This window comes from Rhopalosiphum padi, chromosome 1 (assembly GCF_020882245.1).
Source record: "Rhopalosiphum padi isolate XX-2018 chromosome 1, ASM2088224v1, whole genome shotgun sequence".
Lineage (NCBI taxonomy): Eukaryota > Metazoa > Arthropoda > Insecta > Hemiptera > Aphididae > Rhopalosiphum > Rhopalosiphum padi.
This window is the reverse complement of record NC_083597.1, coordinates 85,654,667-85,672,284: the sequence shown is the minus strand read 5'-3', so window position 1 is coordinate 85,672,284 and position 17,618 is coordinate 85,654,667. Positions and strand designations below refer to the sequence as shown.

Genomic DNA, 17,618 nt, shown 5'->3' with positions numbered 1-17,618 from the left:
TAAATAATATGTATTTTATAACGAAAGCAAAACATTTTCCGAAGTATTGGTTGTTGTTAACCGAAATCATTTGTTTAATAAGTATAGGTAGGTACTTATTACACAATATATTAAGTTATTTTTTTCGGACATATTTTGTTTTATTATTTTATAAAAGTACAATCCTCAAATAAATGATTAATAGGTATAACGGTACTTTTACATTACTTTTTATTTAACTTCTTTCATCAAGATATAATTTTTGTAATTTATTTATATTAATTTTAGAATAAATACCACTTATTCATTTTTCATCGTCGATTTATTAAAGTCGTTTACCGGTATTATTAACTACATTAAACCGCTTAAATTTTTAAAAACTAAATTTAAATATGCTCCTACGTACTTAATCTGTGATTTTAATATTATTATTATAATATGGCGATAGCCACATTACACGATTAGTGAAATGTTGGCGAAGTAGTGTAACCATATTATAATATTACGGTCTATCATACGATGGACTAAAATTATGTTTTTAATAGACCTCGTTATAATTTCGATGTTATTGAAATGCTATACACGTTAACATCTGTAGATAAGTCACAAAATCGCATTATCGCATCATTCAGAAGTCATTATCTTTGGTAAATTATTACAGACGACAGAAGTTATTTAGTTATATCATACTTTAACATTCGTATCCAACACTTCGCATAACGTAAATGTTAACAATATAATCATTGAATTAATTTTGTATAGGTATTGTTAATTTTCATCACATTTTCAAGTGATATATTATTTTTAAATTGTATTATATTTTTTTTTATAATGACTTGTTTATTTTATACGAAGTGCTATGTGCCCATCACAAGGAATAAAACATAATATACATAATATACTTATAATAATTAAAAGTAATTATTCGTAATTCGTTATTAACCATTAAAATTATTAGTTTAATTTAAAAATAATTTGCTTAGATTACTCATTATACCTACTATTTACTATCGTTTACTTCTTGGTGTATGATTAGTTTTATCGTGAGAATATGCGACACATACTTTAAGTCAACAATACATATTTAACTGTACATATATTGTAACATAATAATTTATTCCCCTTAAGAAAATGTATGTCCACACTGATGCCACAGCGCTATGACATTGCAGCTGCTATTGTGCTTGAATTGTATTAAATATCTTGAACAAGCAATTGCAATAGTGCAGTGCTAAAATAATAATTATTATTTAATTATTAATTTTTAAAGGCACGAAAGCCTTGATAAAAATATCGTATTTAACAATCGTATACCACTTATAATTATTAACATTAATCTCAATAAATTACAGTTAACAAATACAATTGTTGATTCAATTGTAATATTACGCTATTATCATTTATGGAAGACAAATGTTGCTATAGTCCCAAACTTTAGTTTAGAACTCAATGTCTATTTAAGGTGAATAAAATCCTAAAACATTGTTATCATGTTTCTGCAGTATACGATGTTAATGAAATTTAACACGAACTGGCGTGTTGTGTAACACTAAAAATTATCACAAAACACTTTTACAAAAACCATAAAACTTATTATAATTACATTTTTCTATAAAATTCTACAGCTCATTTAATCACATTGGTGTATGATGTATGAATCATACTTGGGAATTTTCACAATACGCACCTATACTAATGAAATGAAGTTAAATTTATTAAAACAGAGTGTATAGGTAGTCATTTAGCAGTACACAAATATTTTTCATTAAACACGAGTTTTAATCACAAACCCAATAATAATATAATATTTATACCGATCGGATAATGAAGACATGTATTTAAAATGTACACTATAATAATTATTTGTTCAATAGTTTGATTGCTAATCAATAAAAAGTTTTTTAAATTATGGAAGTAAACAGTAAAGGGCCCATGACTATAATTTTTTATGTACATACACGATTGGACATGTTTAATCTACCACACAGTAGCTGATACTCCTGTATAAATAAGCACACAACGTGTTTTTACTGCGATAAAGTTGAAATAGGTAAAATATTACAAATTCGTTGTTTTTTAAATTATAATTAATCGAAAACCATGTGTACTCATCTAAATTATACAATTTTTAAATGCACAGTAATTATATTATAAAAAAAAACAAAATGGTAAACTATTCTAATAAAAACAAAAGCAATAAACTTAGGTTTAGTAAATAAACACTATTAACTCCCTTAGCGATCTGTTTTTTCCTTGATATTTAACATTTTTAGTTTTCAGTAATTTAATGTTACTATAATGGTAATTTGACTATACTACATTTTCTTATAATCACTATACGACAATAGTGGTTCGCAGTAAACTTAATATTTATTATTGTTCCTTTAAGATTGTTATAAAATTGTATTATATTATATTGTCTATAGCGCTCACCAACCCAGTTCGGCAGATTACATTGAAGAGTGCTCAACGCCGAAGATAGTGCATAAATATTAAATATAGATTTTTTCCATCTGACCCCGTTATCAATAATCAACTGTCATTTACCGAGTTCGTTTTTCACCCTGACTGATGACTTAAATGCATACCAACATTCCCTTCTTATCTGCTGTCTATGGCATGTCTTTTTTGAAAGTCATCCAGTATATATATATATATTTTATAAACGCGTAAGATGAAAATTGACAAATCATTTTCTTTTATTCAGAGCGAAAATTAAAAATAATTAATTAAATAATATACCTATTATAAAATAGAAGACCAAGATGCGCAGTTAATATATTTCATGCAAAATAATATTTTCTTTTACAATTTAAAAAAAAAACTGTGTTTACTATCGAAAATTCACAATTAATGAAATTTATCACGATACCTTACACTTATTTCTTCAGCACACGTTCGACTTTAACGTTTATTAAATTGCCTATATTAAACTCCTTAAAACTTGTGTTGTGTGGTATGAAGATCACGTTAATAATAATATGTATTATTACGTAACAGAAATAAATTATCAAAAAGTAACTATCAATATATTTATTTTATGGTTTAAATAAACATTTAAATAATATTATTTACAACCATAGTAGTAACCCTTGTAATTTTATTGTGTTAAAAAAATGAAGCCAAATTTGTTTTCAAGACTATACATTTACAGATTTAATTTCATGTTTTAGTGTTATAACGCGAAAATTCGTAAAAATATTATATTATTAAACATTTATTAATAACAAAATTAACTAATTTACCTAATGTATCTGTTTTTAGGTGCCATCGGGCCAGATTCAGCCAAGATGACCTCCTGGGATTCATATCTAGCAGTAGCAACGTTTCTATCATCACCTGAAGAATTTATGGGATGGTTCGTCGGATTCGTTTCCCTATTCAGTACAAACCTCTTAAGACCACTGAGGCTAGCATTAACGTCATCTAATAAAAATGCAACTAAGAAGTAAGAAAATAAATAATATAGTAAAAATTAATAGTAAGAATAAAGTAAAGAACACATTACAAATTTGACTAAATCAAATAGATATACGTATTTCACTCAATAATTACTCGTAAAATTAATAAAGAAAAATGACCATCTTAAGAAAATTTACTTTTTCACCTTATGACATTTTGCATTTGCAAATGAATCTTCACTATAAATTCTTATGTAAAGTAAAAAAAAATTTTTTTATTGTCGATTAATAATGTGTTTTAAATACTTTTAATTATATACTTGTAAATAGCTTTTTACAATAGTATATAATATTATAGCGTTATGAAAGAATACGCATTGGTATCATAATTCATTGGTGGAAATCGGATAAAATTAACTGGGGAAATATTAGCCCCCTCCCTAATATTTTAAACTAAAAATTTCAAAAAAAATTTTTTTTTAAGACATTTTGTCAATTTTATTGCAGATAATACTGCAAAAGTAATGTATATATTGTATTTAAGATTTTAAGCGAATTGAGGAATATATTTGTTTTGCAATGTTTGACGTTGTTTTTAAATATTTTTTTTATCATATTGCGGGTTATCTCTTTTACAATTTTTAATCAACATTGTACTATTAATTTCCAAAGATGACATTGGAAAACTATTTTGGTGATAATTCTAGTGAGAAGGGGGGTTAATCGAAACTTCCTCGATTTCTGCCAATGATATTATACATCATAGTTATATTATATGAACGCTTACATTGTAATTTGTGTCAACTGTCAGTGGACTATCGTGTTAATATTATCGTCATCACCATCGTCATTATTCATTACTATCGTCGTATTATTCTAATAATCTACGCGTGTGAAACACAACGATTTAACATTATAATAAAAATAATGTAGATTCCTTTAAAATATTTCAAATATGTACGCCGACTGTCGGGGTTGGTATGCAATGCAATTCACGCGCGTGTGCACGTGTGGAAGCATACTACGGTTCGGCCGGCTCACGATTGATGGTATAAATTTTTTCTATAGGTAATAATGTTGTTTTCAATAAAACAATGTTTAAACGTTTTTTTTAAAATAAATTAAACACATTAATACATTTATTATTTTAAATAATAATAAATTTTAAAATAAATTCAATATTTTATCACAAACGTCCATACTTAAATAATTTATTACCATAATTAGTATGTACACATGATGATTTTTTTTTTACCATGAACCTCTGATTATTTCAAAAACTATTAATATTTTTGAAAATATTTCTTTTATATAATTTACAGTCAAAATAAAATCATATTTTTTTAAATAATTTCTTTCACTATATTTTTTAAGATTAAACATTTTTAATTTCATATTCTGATCAAGTAATAAGTGGTTCATGATAAATTGATAAAATAATCACCTTGTAATACATCATATTGTTATTTTAAAATTTAATAATTTATTTGAAACATAATTTGAGGACGTACAACCGTCAAGATTATAAAGATTGCTTTAGTAAAAACAATATTTTCGGATCAATTTAAGTGAACTACGTATGTTACTTTTTTTGCAAAACTGTTGGTTTACCTGTTTGATTTATTATTTGCTAAATTGCTCATGCCTTTTCAATCCATTTTCAAAGTTACAAAATATTTCCGCGTTATAAGTTATTGATTTTCAAAGAACAAAACTAAAATATGAAATATGACTGATAGCATTGGACTTATAGATATTAAATGGTCAAGTTGTTACATATAATGTAAACATCAATTTTAGTCATTATTAGGTTACGAAATGTGAGATATTTAACTTATGAGGTAATACTTATACCTATTGATAAAAGAGTAATTCAAGAACTAACTGTTGTGAGTGCGTAAAAATGTTTAAACTTTTTAGCTTTTAATTAATGTTTATAATAAAATATCCCTTTATTCCCTTTTAACATAAATACCAACAATCACGAAAATAATAATTTAATTTTTTGTTGGTGAAAAGAAAAAGTATATAAACAAAAACCGAAACCATACAATAAATAACTATATACAACATTTTAGAGGTTAACGACTGGAAGTTTACTTGACTTTTTTTAAAAACTAATTTAAAAAACTATTTTTAAATACACTTTACGTATTAAACATAATAATATTGGGGCAACTATGAAATAAATTATAAATAGTCATACATGAAACTCGTAAATTACGGTTTAATGTTTAAAGTTTTTACTTTTAACACAAAATATGTTTTCAATATCATAACTAATCAATTTTAATAATTTTAATTGTATTAACTTGTTTTAATTTAATATACATTTAATAACTAATTATTAAAAAATGTTATTAAATTCTATTAATATATATAATAAGCAATAGCTTATAACAAATACAGATTTTCAAAAGTAATTAATAATATATTATAATATCGTACTTAAATAATAAAAGGCTGTACATGATATATATATGAACATATTTAAACTTTAAACAAGAAAGTGATAATTAACTTATATAATACGTGTTATTTTTTTATTGATTTCACATGCGTAAGTTAAGTTAAAATATTAAAACACCATAGAAAATGGTTATCTTTAAATTTGAAACAACAAACATGTTCAAATTACCTATGTATTCTTACAGTATACCTATATAATATTTTAAATTATGAAAATTATACGTTTACGTAATACCTAACATATATAATGTAGGTTAAATAGGTACTCAGAATCGTAAAAGATTAACTGACTTTATAAAATATGTAAGTCATATAACTAATGTATGTTATTACTTCATGTCTTAATCTATCCTTCAATAGTTAAGTTACACTAATATACCAAAAACACTGATATTTTATTTAAAAACAGTATTCAATGATTAATAAATAATTTGATAAAATGTATTTATTAATAATGTCTATCATATTGTCTTATGGAGCTTAATATTATGCTAAACGTGATTAAAGGATTAATAAACATTTTATAGAAAACAAATATGATTTATATTATTGTTTATAGAATTTATTAATTCTGTCAAGGTGCTTTAAAACATAACTGGGCCAAACATTGCATTGTATTTAATTTAATAATAGTAAAATATTCCATAATATTATAGGTATTGATGAGCTTAAAATTTACAAAAAAAAAAAAAATGTTATAATTTAAAATAATAACATCCGTAGCATTTAATTATCTATTACTTACCTACTGATTACTGCACATAGCCATATAGGTAATTCAGTTTCTGTATAATGTACTTCGAGCCAACATTTTTAACAGTTAATATCATTATGTGTACACATGAGACCGGGGTTAAGTGTATAACCCTCATCTCAATGGTTTTTTTTATTATATAAAAACATGAAAATATCTTAATCTTATTTTTTAGAGTCGATTTATATTATTTAGTAATATTTACAAAACGTACGTACTTTTTTTGTTACTAAGACCCGATTGAGTACTTGCGGAAGATGTCAGATTGTAAATTGTTTGTAAATTATAAAATAATCTTATCGTGTTTCAAAATAATAATATCATAAAACGCCTACATATAACCTAAGATAGGTAGTATTATAATATTTAATTTTATTCTCGGTAAATTTTCTGCAATCTTAAAAATAGCGTTGTAAAATGGATTATTTTGAATGTAAACTTCTCCATTAGAGATTTTTGAGTAGGATGCCACTTCTGTATATTTTCTGGATTTTAAAAATACACTTAAACATGTACCCTTTTCTTCTTCTTTCTTAGTTACAAAACTGTTATTGAATAAAAAAAAAAAATTACAACAATATACATTAGGTTGTGAGAGTAATTTATTTTTTAAATAGTCGAGCTTAATCGTTGAAAATACCAACTTTTCAGACAAACAAAATTACGTTTTAATATTGATATTGATATTCAGTGATGACACATTGGTGATTATGTGCTTTTATATTTACTCATAACTATTATATTTTTATAATTAATTATAATTATTTTTAATCCCAGTCACGTTTTATTTATTTATTTTGTATACAGTGTTAGCTTGCTTTAACTTATCGATTAATAAATTAAATTAAATATAGTTACATGTATAAAAATCAAATAAAATAATAATGTGATTTTATAATTTAAAAAAATAATATTGTCTTTTTAAAAAGTCTCAAAAACTTCTATTCTATTGATGAAATCATATTTACTGAGGTATTATTCTGTATAATAGTATACAATAATACTGTAGGATTATCAGTCAAGGTAGAACACTATTATTACTGTGAAATAATATAATCATTTGATTTAATATCGTTTTTAATTTATCAATTACTATAAATTATAATGATATTTTTATTAATCTGTTATTAATTTATAATATACGTATTTATTTAAAAATGGTATTTTTTTAAACACGTACACGTTAATTTCTGCATACATTTCAATATATAGACTTCATAGCCCCCATTCTGTATTGTGTTGTATACGATTACACACATGATTGATTTTAATTCCAATTTCTTGTTTATCGAATTATTAATTCAACTTTATTTTATATGTGTGGTCAGCGTAATAATATAACTACTATTACGCTAACCATTTAATAACGATTTGCCAATTTTCATATAATTGAGTGTCACTTTATTGACACGCGTCCTGCTATAGACGTTGCAATAAATATTCGGACACGCAAACGCTTTTGAAAATTACAGAAAAACACTGATTCCGTAAAAGATCGTTCAGTGTGAAAAATATCAGTAGGTGCGTGTTTATAGTTACTGACTCGGTTAAATTATAATTTACAAGAATCCCTTGAAATGTTTCATAATAATATATCATATCGAAAACAAAGCACGAAACGCTTACAAATAAAGAAATCGCAACAACATTGGCGTGGTATACTATAGGAACTCGTAGTAATTGAGCGTTGGTGACACAGCTTCACGATTCCGTTTGACTTGTTGGTAAATATAGGTAATATCAAACAGGTACATTATTTTGTATAATCATTGCTCCTATAATACGGTACCGCATGGCGATATTATAATTAATAAAGTAGAATGCCTTTATTACACTATTTTATTAACCGATTTTTCGATTCGTACCCATTCGGGCCATTCGTCTCCGTTAATAATCGAATTAATTGAACTGACCATTTCTAAAAATGTCAAAATATAAAAATGAAACCTCAATAACTCTATAAGTCAAATTTTCGATAACTCGAATTTTATTTTCGCCCCCAACCGATTCGAGTTATCGAGGTTTCGCTGTATATAAATATACTCTTTTAACAATAATATTAGTATACAGCGTATATGCGGGTAAAAGCTGTATTGTATAATAATATGTTTCTATGTAGAAATCGTGTCGGGCAACGTGTTTCGTTTTGTGTCCGTAACAGTCATAACTTAAAGATTTCGAAGGGCTTCCTTACGGGTCGATATTGTTTGTATTTATTTATTAAAAATCAAGTATCATGTAAAATATTGTGTGGGTACTGAAATTAAGTAATGTAACTGACGGTATAATACAATAAACACGATTAAAACTATTGTCGCGATATACTCGCACTTGGTGAACTGTGAAAGTCTTACTTATTGTAATGAAATATTAAATAACATGTTATACCTTGTACACCACTGATTATACTATCATCTTGCCATTTGTATGTAATAATTTAAATTCATCGTTGTGGCAACGGTTACCTATAATATTGAATTGCACGTCCTTGTCGAGAAACATAATTAGGTATTATATGAATATACTACAACATACCTACATATATTAGGTACATCGGTAATATATATTATATAGTTCAGTAATGTCAATAGCCCGTGTCGCTGTTGCAATAAAACGATAACGGCGGTATTTTATCAAAAAATCACGTGAAAATCGTTTTCTAGTCTCGATAGTCTTACGTGTGCGGTGTAATATATACGGGCCAGGTTTTAATGATAAATCCATCAATATCATAGTATAATATAATATTTTATAATAATAAAATAGTGTGTATACACAATAATATTAAACAGAGGCTACTACAATTTATACTGCAGCTGTTACACAACAATTAATCAAATACCTATGGTAACATTCAAAAAGCACATGTTGTTGATCATTCGATAAACGCGTTTCTCAGTATAATATTTGACCCTTCTCAGTAATTTTTTTCAAACTGTACAGAGCGATTATGATGCTGTGATGTAATAAACGTCTTGTTCGTGTTATTAAAATGCTCATGATTAATTATTCGATCCTATGTTGACGTCCGTATTTGCACAAATAAATACGTCATCACTCAAACATGTTTTTCTTTACAGTGATATAATGCATTGATACCTATACGATTTATAAACGTATATTTTGTTCGTGTTAAAACGGTAATCAATGTTTTAAATATTAACTTAAAACCTTTTGTTGCTTTTACAACGAGTTTTTTTGGAAATATATTCATGGAAGTGCTACCTTGTTTATATTATAGTTAGTAGGTACCGACTTATAATCGCATACTGCAGTATACTATCGATCGATGAAAAACTTACAGAGATGAAAGGTGATATTCGACCGTTGTTTTAGAATTTGGAAAGATAATTTATTTGGATTTTCCTAATAGAATCATCGGTTAAAATATGACAAAAAACAATGGCATTTTCAATAACTGTTTAAACAATACACGTATTTACTATTTTTCAGTAATTTTGAGAAAATAAAAATAGTAATAACTAATAATCATAAAAATTGTTTAAATCATTAAAATAAAACAAAAAAAACTAACAAACATAAATTTGTTAAAACTAACACGCTGTAAACCTCGATAGAAAAATCTCGAGAAAAACACCTATAGCACATTAGACAAATGTGGTTTGTACAGTGTAGTAGTGTACATGTTTAATGTATAATGTAGCCATAGGTGCAAAATTCAAAATAGGTTGACCTCTAATGAGATTGATATTCAATTAAAACAAATTAAATACCGTCGTGTAGAGTTTGATAGACGAAAAAAATGATAATAATATTTTACTTATAAAAACCTATAATTATTTTGACAAACTTACAAATTATAATAATATGTTATTGCATGTTTGGCTTAAAGATATTGATAAATAAACAGTTTTAACATTTTTATTACTAAACAATTCATTTTTTTTTATTATGAAATAATAATAAAGAAACGTCTTCGATGTTATGACAATCATAAATTATTTTTTATCCATTCGTGACAAGAATGATAAGGAAGACGAAGACACTATATCTTTGGTCATGGATGTATGTGTAATAGGTGCTATTTTATATATTAGTGACCAAAGTGTTTTTACTTTTTAATCGTACGTGACTTAACTGAAATATTTTTTTTAGTCGCCGTATATTGGTTTTTAATGGTTTATAGTTGATTTTCAATTCTAACAATATTTATTTATTAAATAGTATTATACTATTGTATACAATTTTTAACTTGACAAATGTACTTTAGATACGAAAGCGAATTATAACCTTTTAAATAAATGTAAAAATTTAATCAAATTGTAAATATTAAGCAATTAACGCCTAACAAACATATATTTAATAATAATTTTTTTCAATTCTTTGAATTAGCATACTTGAGAGTTGAGACTAAAATATAATTACTCGAGCTAAGGAATTATGTATCATCGTCTTGGATTTTTTTTTTTTTTTAATTTTTAATCGAAAAAATAAACCGTTTCATTCGTCTTATTATTATTATTATATATATCCTTAAATAAAATATTAAATAAATACTAAAATCCCATGAACTTGTTGATATGGATGCGTAAAATTAGGAAAGTCTTAGATATAGTAGAGATATTAAATTGTAAAATATCCATAATAATTGTTCTGTCTTTCTTTTGTGAAACTCTATGCATAATTCTTTTAAAAAATTATTATTTCCTCGAGTAATAGTATTCTATTGAATTTTATAAGGAAAATAAATACATCAGGTATGACACTCATGAACCATAAAAGGATAGATCATGAATAGTAAAACTCATTGTTGATAAAAAGGAAAATTACACAATATACATTTCACATTAAACAAATATAAACAATATTTTATTTTTTAGTTTTTTATCATATTTTAATATAATATATGTATTCAATGTAATAACGTTATAACAGATTATGCTTATATTGCAATTTAATACTCAATATGACCAAATTTTTTTTTTATTATTTAAGAAAAACTCATTATTTTTTGTTTAAATATCCAATTCGTCAAAATTTTACTTAAAAAAAAAAACTACTTATTTTTAATATTCAATATCATCGGTTTCGTACTGTCTTTTTTGTTAATTTTGAATTATTTTAATAGAATTATCTTGTTTTTGATCTCTAACTACCAATTGAGTCATAATTTCTGCTAGAGATCACCCTCGATGTTGATACATGTAGATAACACGAATTGCTCCAAAATGTGACAATAGAAAAAAAGAACACAAATATTATTTTATTTCTTTTTAATTATTTGTGCAATTAAAAATAAAAATATATAAATATTTTACCCATTTGAATTATTTTATTTTTCGTATTATACATTTAAAAAATGAAATAACCAAAATTAATTTTTATAAATGTATTAGATCATGCATAATAATGCTGTTGATGAAAAAATATTAGTAATATGTAGGTATGTAACCTTTGCTAATAATATAAAACCCAAGTTAATTATTTCGATGCCTATGTATCGAAAGCAAAATTTATAATATTATAGGAAAAATGTTTTTAAATTGATAAGACGGTTTTAATCATATAAAACTTATTTAATTAAGCATTATATTATTGAACAAAATATTATGTGTTTAATTTTTGCGATTAAAACTGATTTTTCACCACGGGTTAATTCAAATATTCACTTTAAATTATATCTATACATTGCTGTGTTGCAACTTTCTATACTGTAAACAAAAATGATCACTTTCAACTTGAATGTGATCATTATTCATTATTGTTTTAGTTATTATATACCCATACTAATAATACTATCAATGCAAATATGGAATGTAAACTATAATATTATATTATTTTTCTTCATATATGTCTAACTCTTATTAAATCATAAGTTGTCACAATGTAGTCCAAATATTGTTTTTAATTGATTAATGTTCTCTACTGTCCTCTGTTCAATAAATGTAATTATCATCTATAAAAGTACTAGAGTTTGATAAATTCAAAACTTCATAACAACTTAAGCTCATAATCTTATAAAATCTTGAATATACTTTAAAAATTGTGTCAACTACAAAGTTATGTGAACTAATAATAATTATTCGTAAGAAACATTAGACCAAATTAGTTAATAAATGACAATAGTATATACATAACATAATTCATTGAAACGTTTCGTAGTCCCAACCCAACATTATTCATGTAGACGTTAAAAATTAATTTAATATTAATATTGCAATATTTAATATTGTTTTTATTGATTTTCGAAATTAATATTATCATGTTATGAAACAACATATTATATATATATCGAAAATCAACATATCTTGACTCTTCGAAGCCCAAGCTTTATTACATCGTGAATATGTACTTACGATATGTAGTCACGGCCACTGGTGAGTGGTGACAACACTAAATTATAAATTAGTAATTATTTCAAATTCAAACACACCTGATTATTAACTTTTCAATTTTAATTAAATCAATATGTATCAGAACTTATTAAATTTAATATATTTAAAAAAAAATATCCAATTTAATCGTACGCAGGTAAGATAACAAAAACTTTTTTATGGTATGGTTAAAATACTGTTTTATCTTTTTCTTTTCATAAATTTACGATCTCAATACACATACACAGATTAGGTAAATGGCCTAACAAAAAAATCAAAAAAAAATGGAAAATAATGTATACAATATGGTCAATATGGTAGAAAAAAATGAAAGTAATGATAATAATAATACTATTTACTAATAATAGATATAACTACAAAAATTTAGTTTTAGTTTGTTAAGTTATTTGAATTCGTGATATTATGTTAGTAAAGTTATAGTTTAATGAAAAAATTCTTAGGCCATTATCATTATCGCTTTAATATTCTCATGGAGTCGCGTGTAATGAAAATGAAGAAAAGTTTGAGATAAATCGAAATACTTAAAAAAATATAATATTATTAAATATTTTCAGTAAAATATTAAGTTTAGTATCGATTAAGTACAATATCTGAGTATACTGCAATATAAATATGTTATCACTTTATCATAATAGTAATATAAGTAAGTATAACACGTAATAGATACACAAAAACTTTAAAACGAATTATGATTTACGTTTATAATATCGATGATTTACAAAAAAAATTAATCAATATGCATATAAATTAACAAATCGATTTTATGATATTGTGCATGCTAATTATAAATATCGCTGTAATAAATAATAGATTTCAGACATAAGTATTGAAATTGTATAACTTTTCCGGGAGAATAATTAATTTAAATGTACCGTCGTGTTTTTATATTTATCGTTTTCCAATGAACGTTTTGCATTTATATAATAGAATAATATCGTACTTGTGACCGAGAAATTTTCCAAGAATATTTCAAGAAAAAAATATTTCCAAGATTTTATTCAATGGCTAATCATGAGTATTGCATATAATAAGTTATTATAAATTTTAATTCAAACCACACACATGTTATTCAAGACGTAATTGATAAAAATCATCCACATTTATGTATATATATATAATATACGTGTGCATAATATTATCATTCAATAAATGGTTACAGTGTCTATAATGGTGTATCGATCACAAAATATTTTGGTAGGCTCCTTGTGTTGCGGATGGTGGGAAGTTTAACGTGGAGCAAATTCGTATATTTTGGGTTAGGTACCTATTGTACTATTGTACATGCTAAATTTTTTTTCTAAACAAATGTTGTACAAACGATCAAATATCAATATTTTCAAAAAATATAATTATTTAATATTTAGTTATTATTCCTGAGTGTAGGAACTTAAATTAAAACGATACCTAGTACCTAAATAGTAAATAGTTATTTAAAATATTAGAATATTTCATATTATCAGTTTTTATTATTTTTAGATTTTTAAATGATAAAAAATTTTAACAATTTAATATGTACAATTATAAATTAATAAGTATTTTATAAAAAGAAAGATTCTTTATTTTTTCAATTAAAAATTTTAGACATAAATTTCTCATTTAGTTTATATTATTTCTATATAATTAATAGATATTCATCTGTACCATGTTTTGATTTTATGTACCTATTGCCTATTGCTAAAAAAGTGAAAATTTTCTTTCCCCTTTCGCTATATCAACTTACTATCCATTGGCACAACTAGGATTCATTTTCAAGGGGATGAAGGGGTTATACTGCTTATACTTATACTTATTTAACATAGAAATAACAATAACTCTAGTAGTTATTTGTTTTATTGCATTAAATATTGGTTCTAAATTGGTGCATTCATATATATTCTTTCCGTGATGTGTTACCACTGTAGAATAATCGATAACATACAAAGTCTAAATATCAAAACCCAGAGAAAAGTTTTATATCGATTTTACGCTTTACAATATGATTTCAGAATTAATAACTTAATTAGTGATGTGGACAGGTAATAATTATCATGTGTGCGTCGGACAGAGCATGGAGGGATCAATTAGAGAAAGATCAGTGATCGCGAATACTCGAGTGTTTACGCGCGTCTCGTTGACGTGTAAGATGTTAATTATTATTATCCCTAACGAGCAAAACAAAAACAGTTATATACGCATTATACTGACGTATAATAATATTATGATGATGATGATTATGATGGTGATGATGACGATGATAGTTTTTCACGATAGAAATATAAATATGACTACCTGACAGTCGGTGCCAGATAGATGCGCAAAACAAACTCAAATATATATATATATATATATATACATATTATAAATGAACGCGACAGTAAAATACATTTTCAACAAATAATAAACCTTGAAGGTCGCACTATACGTTATTGTCGTCGGTGATGGTGTGTGCAAGTGAAAAACGTGCTCACGTTGTTGTGCCGCGTGTCGTCGTCGTTTCCGCACTGTCGCTATAAATATCGTTTTTAAAAATACGACTACCGTTAAAAACGCTTTCTGGGGAGGGCGAAAACTTTAAATTATTATTATCTGTTCGACGTTGTACGTTATACTCGTGTATACGGTGTACCGTGCCTTCGGGAATCGGCCGACGTCACGGTTAATATTGTTATTCCGATCGCACCACCAACGCTCGATTCGCCGGAATTAATCGTGATTTTCACACTCGTAACCGATGAAAAGACATCGCGCTGTCTTTGCAAAATTGACGCGAGTTTAATGGGAGCACGTGCACTTGGCTCCAACAGTTTAAGGTCCCAATATGTTTTTGAAAATATTTAAATCGTTTCGTTCATTTTATCGGCGGTCAAATCTTCGAAAAATATAAACCATACTCACAGCGATGTTATCGTTTTCAAACGAACCGAACGGTACCCGAAACGTTTATCGTTTTTCATTTACCATTTGGCTCAATAACTCGGGGGTGTATGGCCCATAGAACACCAAGTGCACTTGGCCTCGATTTACTATTAACCGGACCCCGGAAAACACCTCGGGTGTCGGTCGCAGCGACCCGCGGGCGGAAAATCGCCGTTCTTCCGCGGGCGCGTTTCGAGACGAACGTCGTTCGGCACTCGCAGCGCCGGGCACCCGCCCCGTTTGGCGATCACGCACCACACACGAGGGTCCGTCTTCGCTCCGGTGGATAGCGCTACGCGCGCGCGTTCGCTCGTCCACTCCGCCGCCGCACGACCCGCCGTAAACGCCGCACGCGCGCGCGCGCGCACTGCCGCAGCAATCGTAGCCGCCGCCGCCACCGCCGCCGCCGTCGTCGTGCCGCAAACGAGTCGGTGCCAAACTGCCGCGAGCCCGCAACGCGTTCATTGCTCACGCTCCCGCCGCCGTCGCCGCACGCACGTTTATGCGCAAAAAGTATAACGAAATTAATATCGCCATCGACGTCGCCGCCGCTCTGTATCCGCGAGACGTGTTAGGCACACACACACCCGCGGAGTCGCCGCCGCCGGCCGACATTACATTTTAATCGTGTGCCCGCGCCCGACACTTAATCGCGAGCGCTGGTTTTTCCGTCGTGTCGTACTCACTCGTAAAAATCCCCTTTTTGGCCGCGCGCAAATATATTTTGTAATATCTGAAACGCCGGACCAACCATGGATTTGTCGGTTTTCAGTAGTATGCTGTCGGTCAACGGGCCGAAGGGCACCAGACGAGAGGGCAAGAAGTTCAGACAATACGCCGCAGCGCTGTCCAGTGAGTACCTACCACTTATTCACCTTTAATAATATTATGTTATAAATTATTTTATCGTAAATGCTATTATTATGATTATTATTGTTGTTGTTGTTGTCAATACCATGTTTTAATATTCTCTCAAGTGTAAGGTGGCACCCCCCCCCCTCTATTCCTAACCCTGTACAGATCTATTGCTACTGTAGCCCTCGCGTTGCAAACGCGTCCAAGTCGGTGGGTGTCCGGGAGGCGGGGAGCGACGGATCGGCAGACTAGGTATATCTACGCACTGAGATCGCCCCACGAAACCCCCCGCAACCTGTTTGAATTATATTATGCGTACAGACACTATACAAACCTTTGTTGTAACCACGACTCTGAGACGACGACCACGAGATAATGTACGACTATATGTATATAATAATGATGGTGCGATCTGGTCCGGCGAAAACCGGTCTGTCGGTGGGTAGGTAGAACACTATTATTATTGTTGTATTATATCGTTATACCTACCTACATCGTGTGCACGTGCAAGCAGCTGTGCTCGCCGGGACAATGGATCTTCTGTCCGTCTGAGGCTGTGCTGGGCCACTACGGTTTTCCTATTTTTACCCTCACTCGCGTCATGCTAGCAATTGTACGATTGCGTTTAAAGACAGTCGCCCGATCTCGCGCTTACGGGGAAACTAGTCGTGGTCGGCCTGCGAAACGACCTGTTTCGCCGGGAAAACAAAAGTTTGCTTAGGTTCACGCCGGTTTGGTAAAAATTTAAAATTGTAAAACAATAGTTGAGCGATACAATGAGTGTTTATTTCAGAAAATTCAATATTATTTATCTAACTATCGTGTAATTAATTAAAATTAATTATTCATGATTAAGTAAAGTGAAAAATTACACTACTAACGGACCTTATCTAAACAAAAAAAAATAAG

General features: G+C 28.0%; 1 protein-coding gene across 1 annotated transcript in view; it reads left to right on the top strand.

The window, feature by feature from the left end:
* The window catches only part of LOC132932429 (facilitated trehalose transporter Tret1-2 homolog), a 73,255-nt gene that overhangs the window by 29,584 nt on the left and 26,053 nt on the right, over positions 1-17,618 (top strand). Inside the window, 2 exon segments of the mRNA XM_060998804.1 lie at positions 3,244-3,427; positions 16,627-16,706. Of these exon segments, the coding sequence (XP_060854787.1) occupies positions 3,244-3,427; positions 16,627-16,706 (264 nt within the window).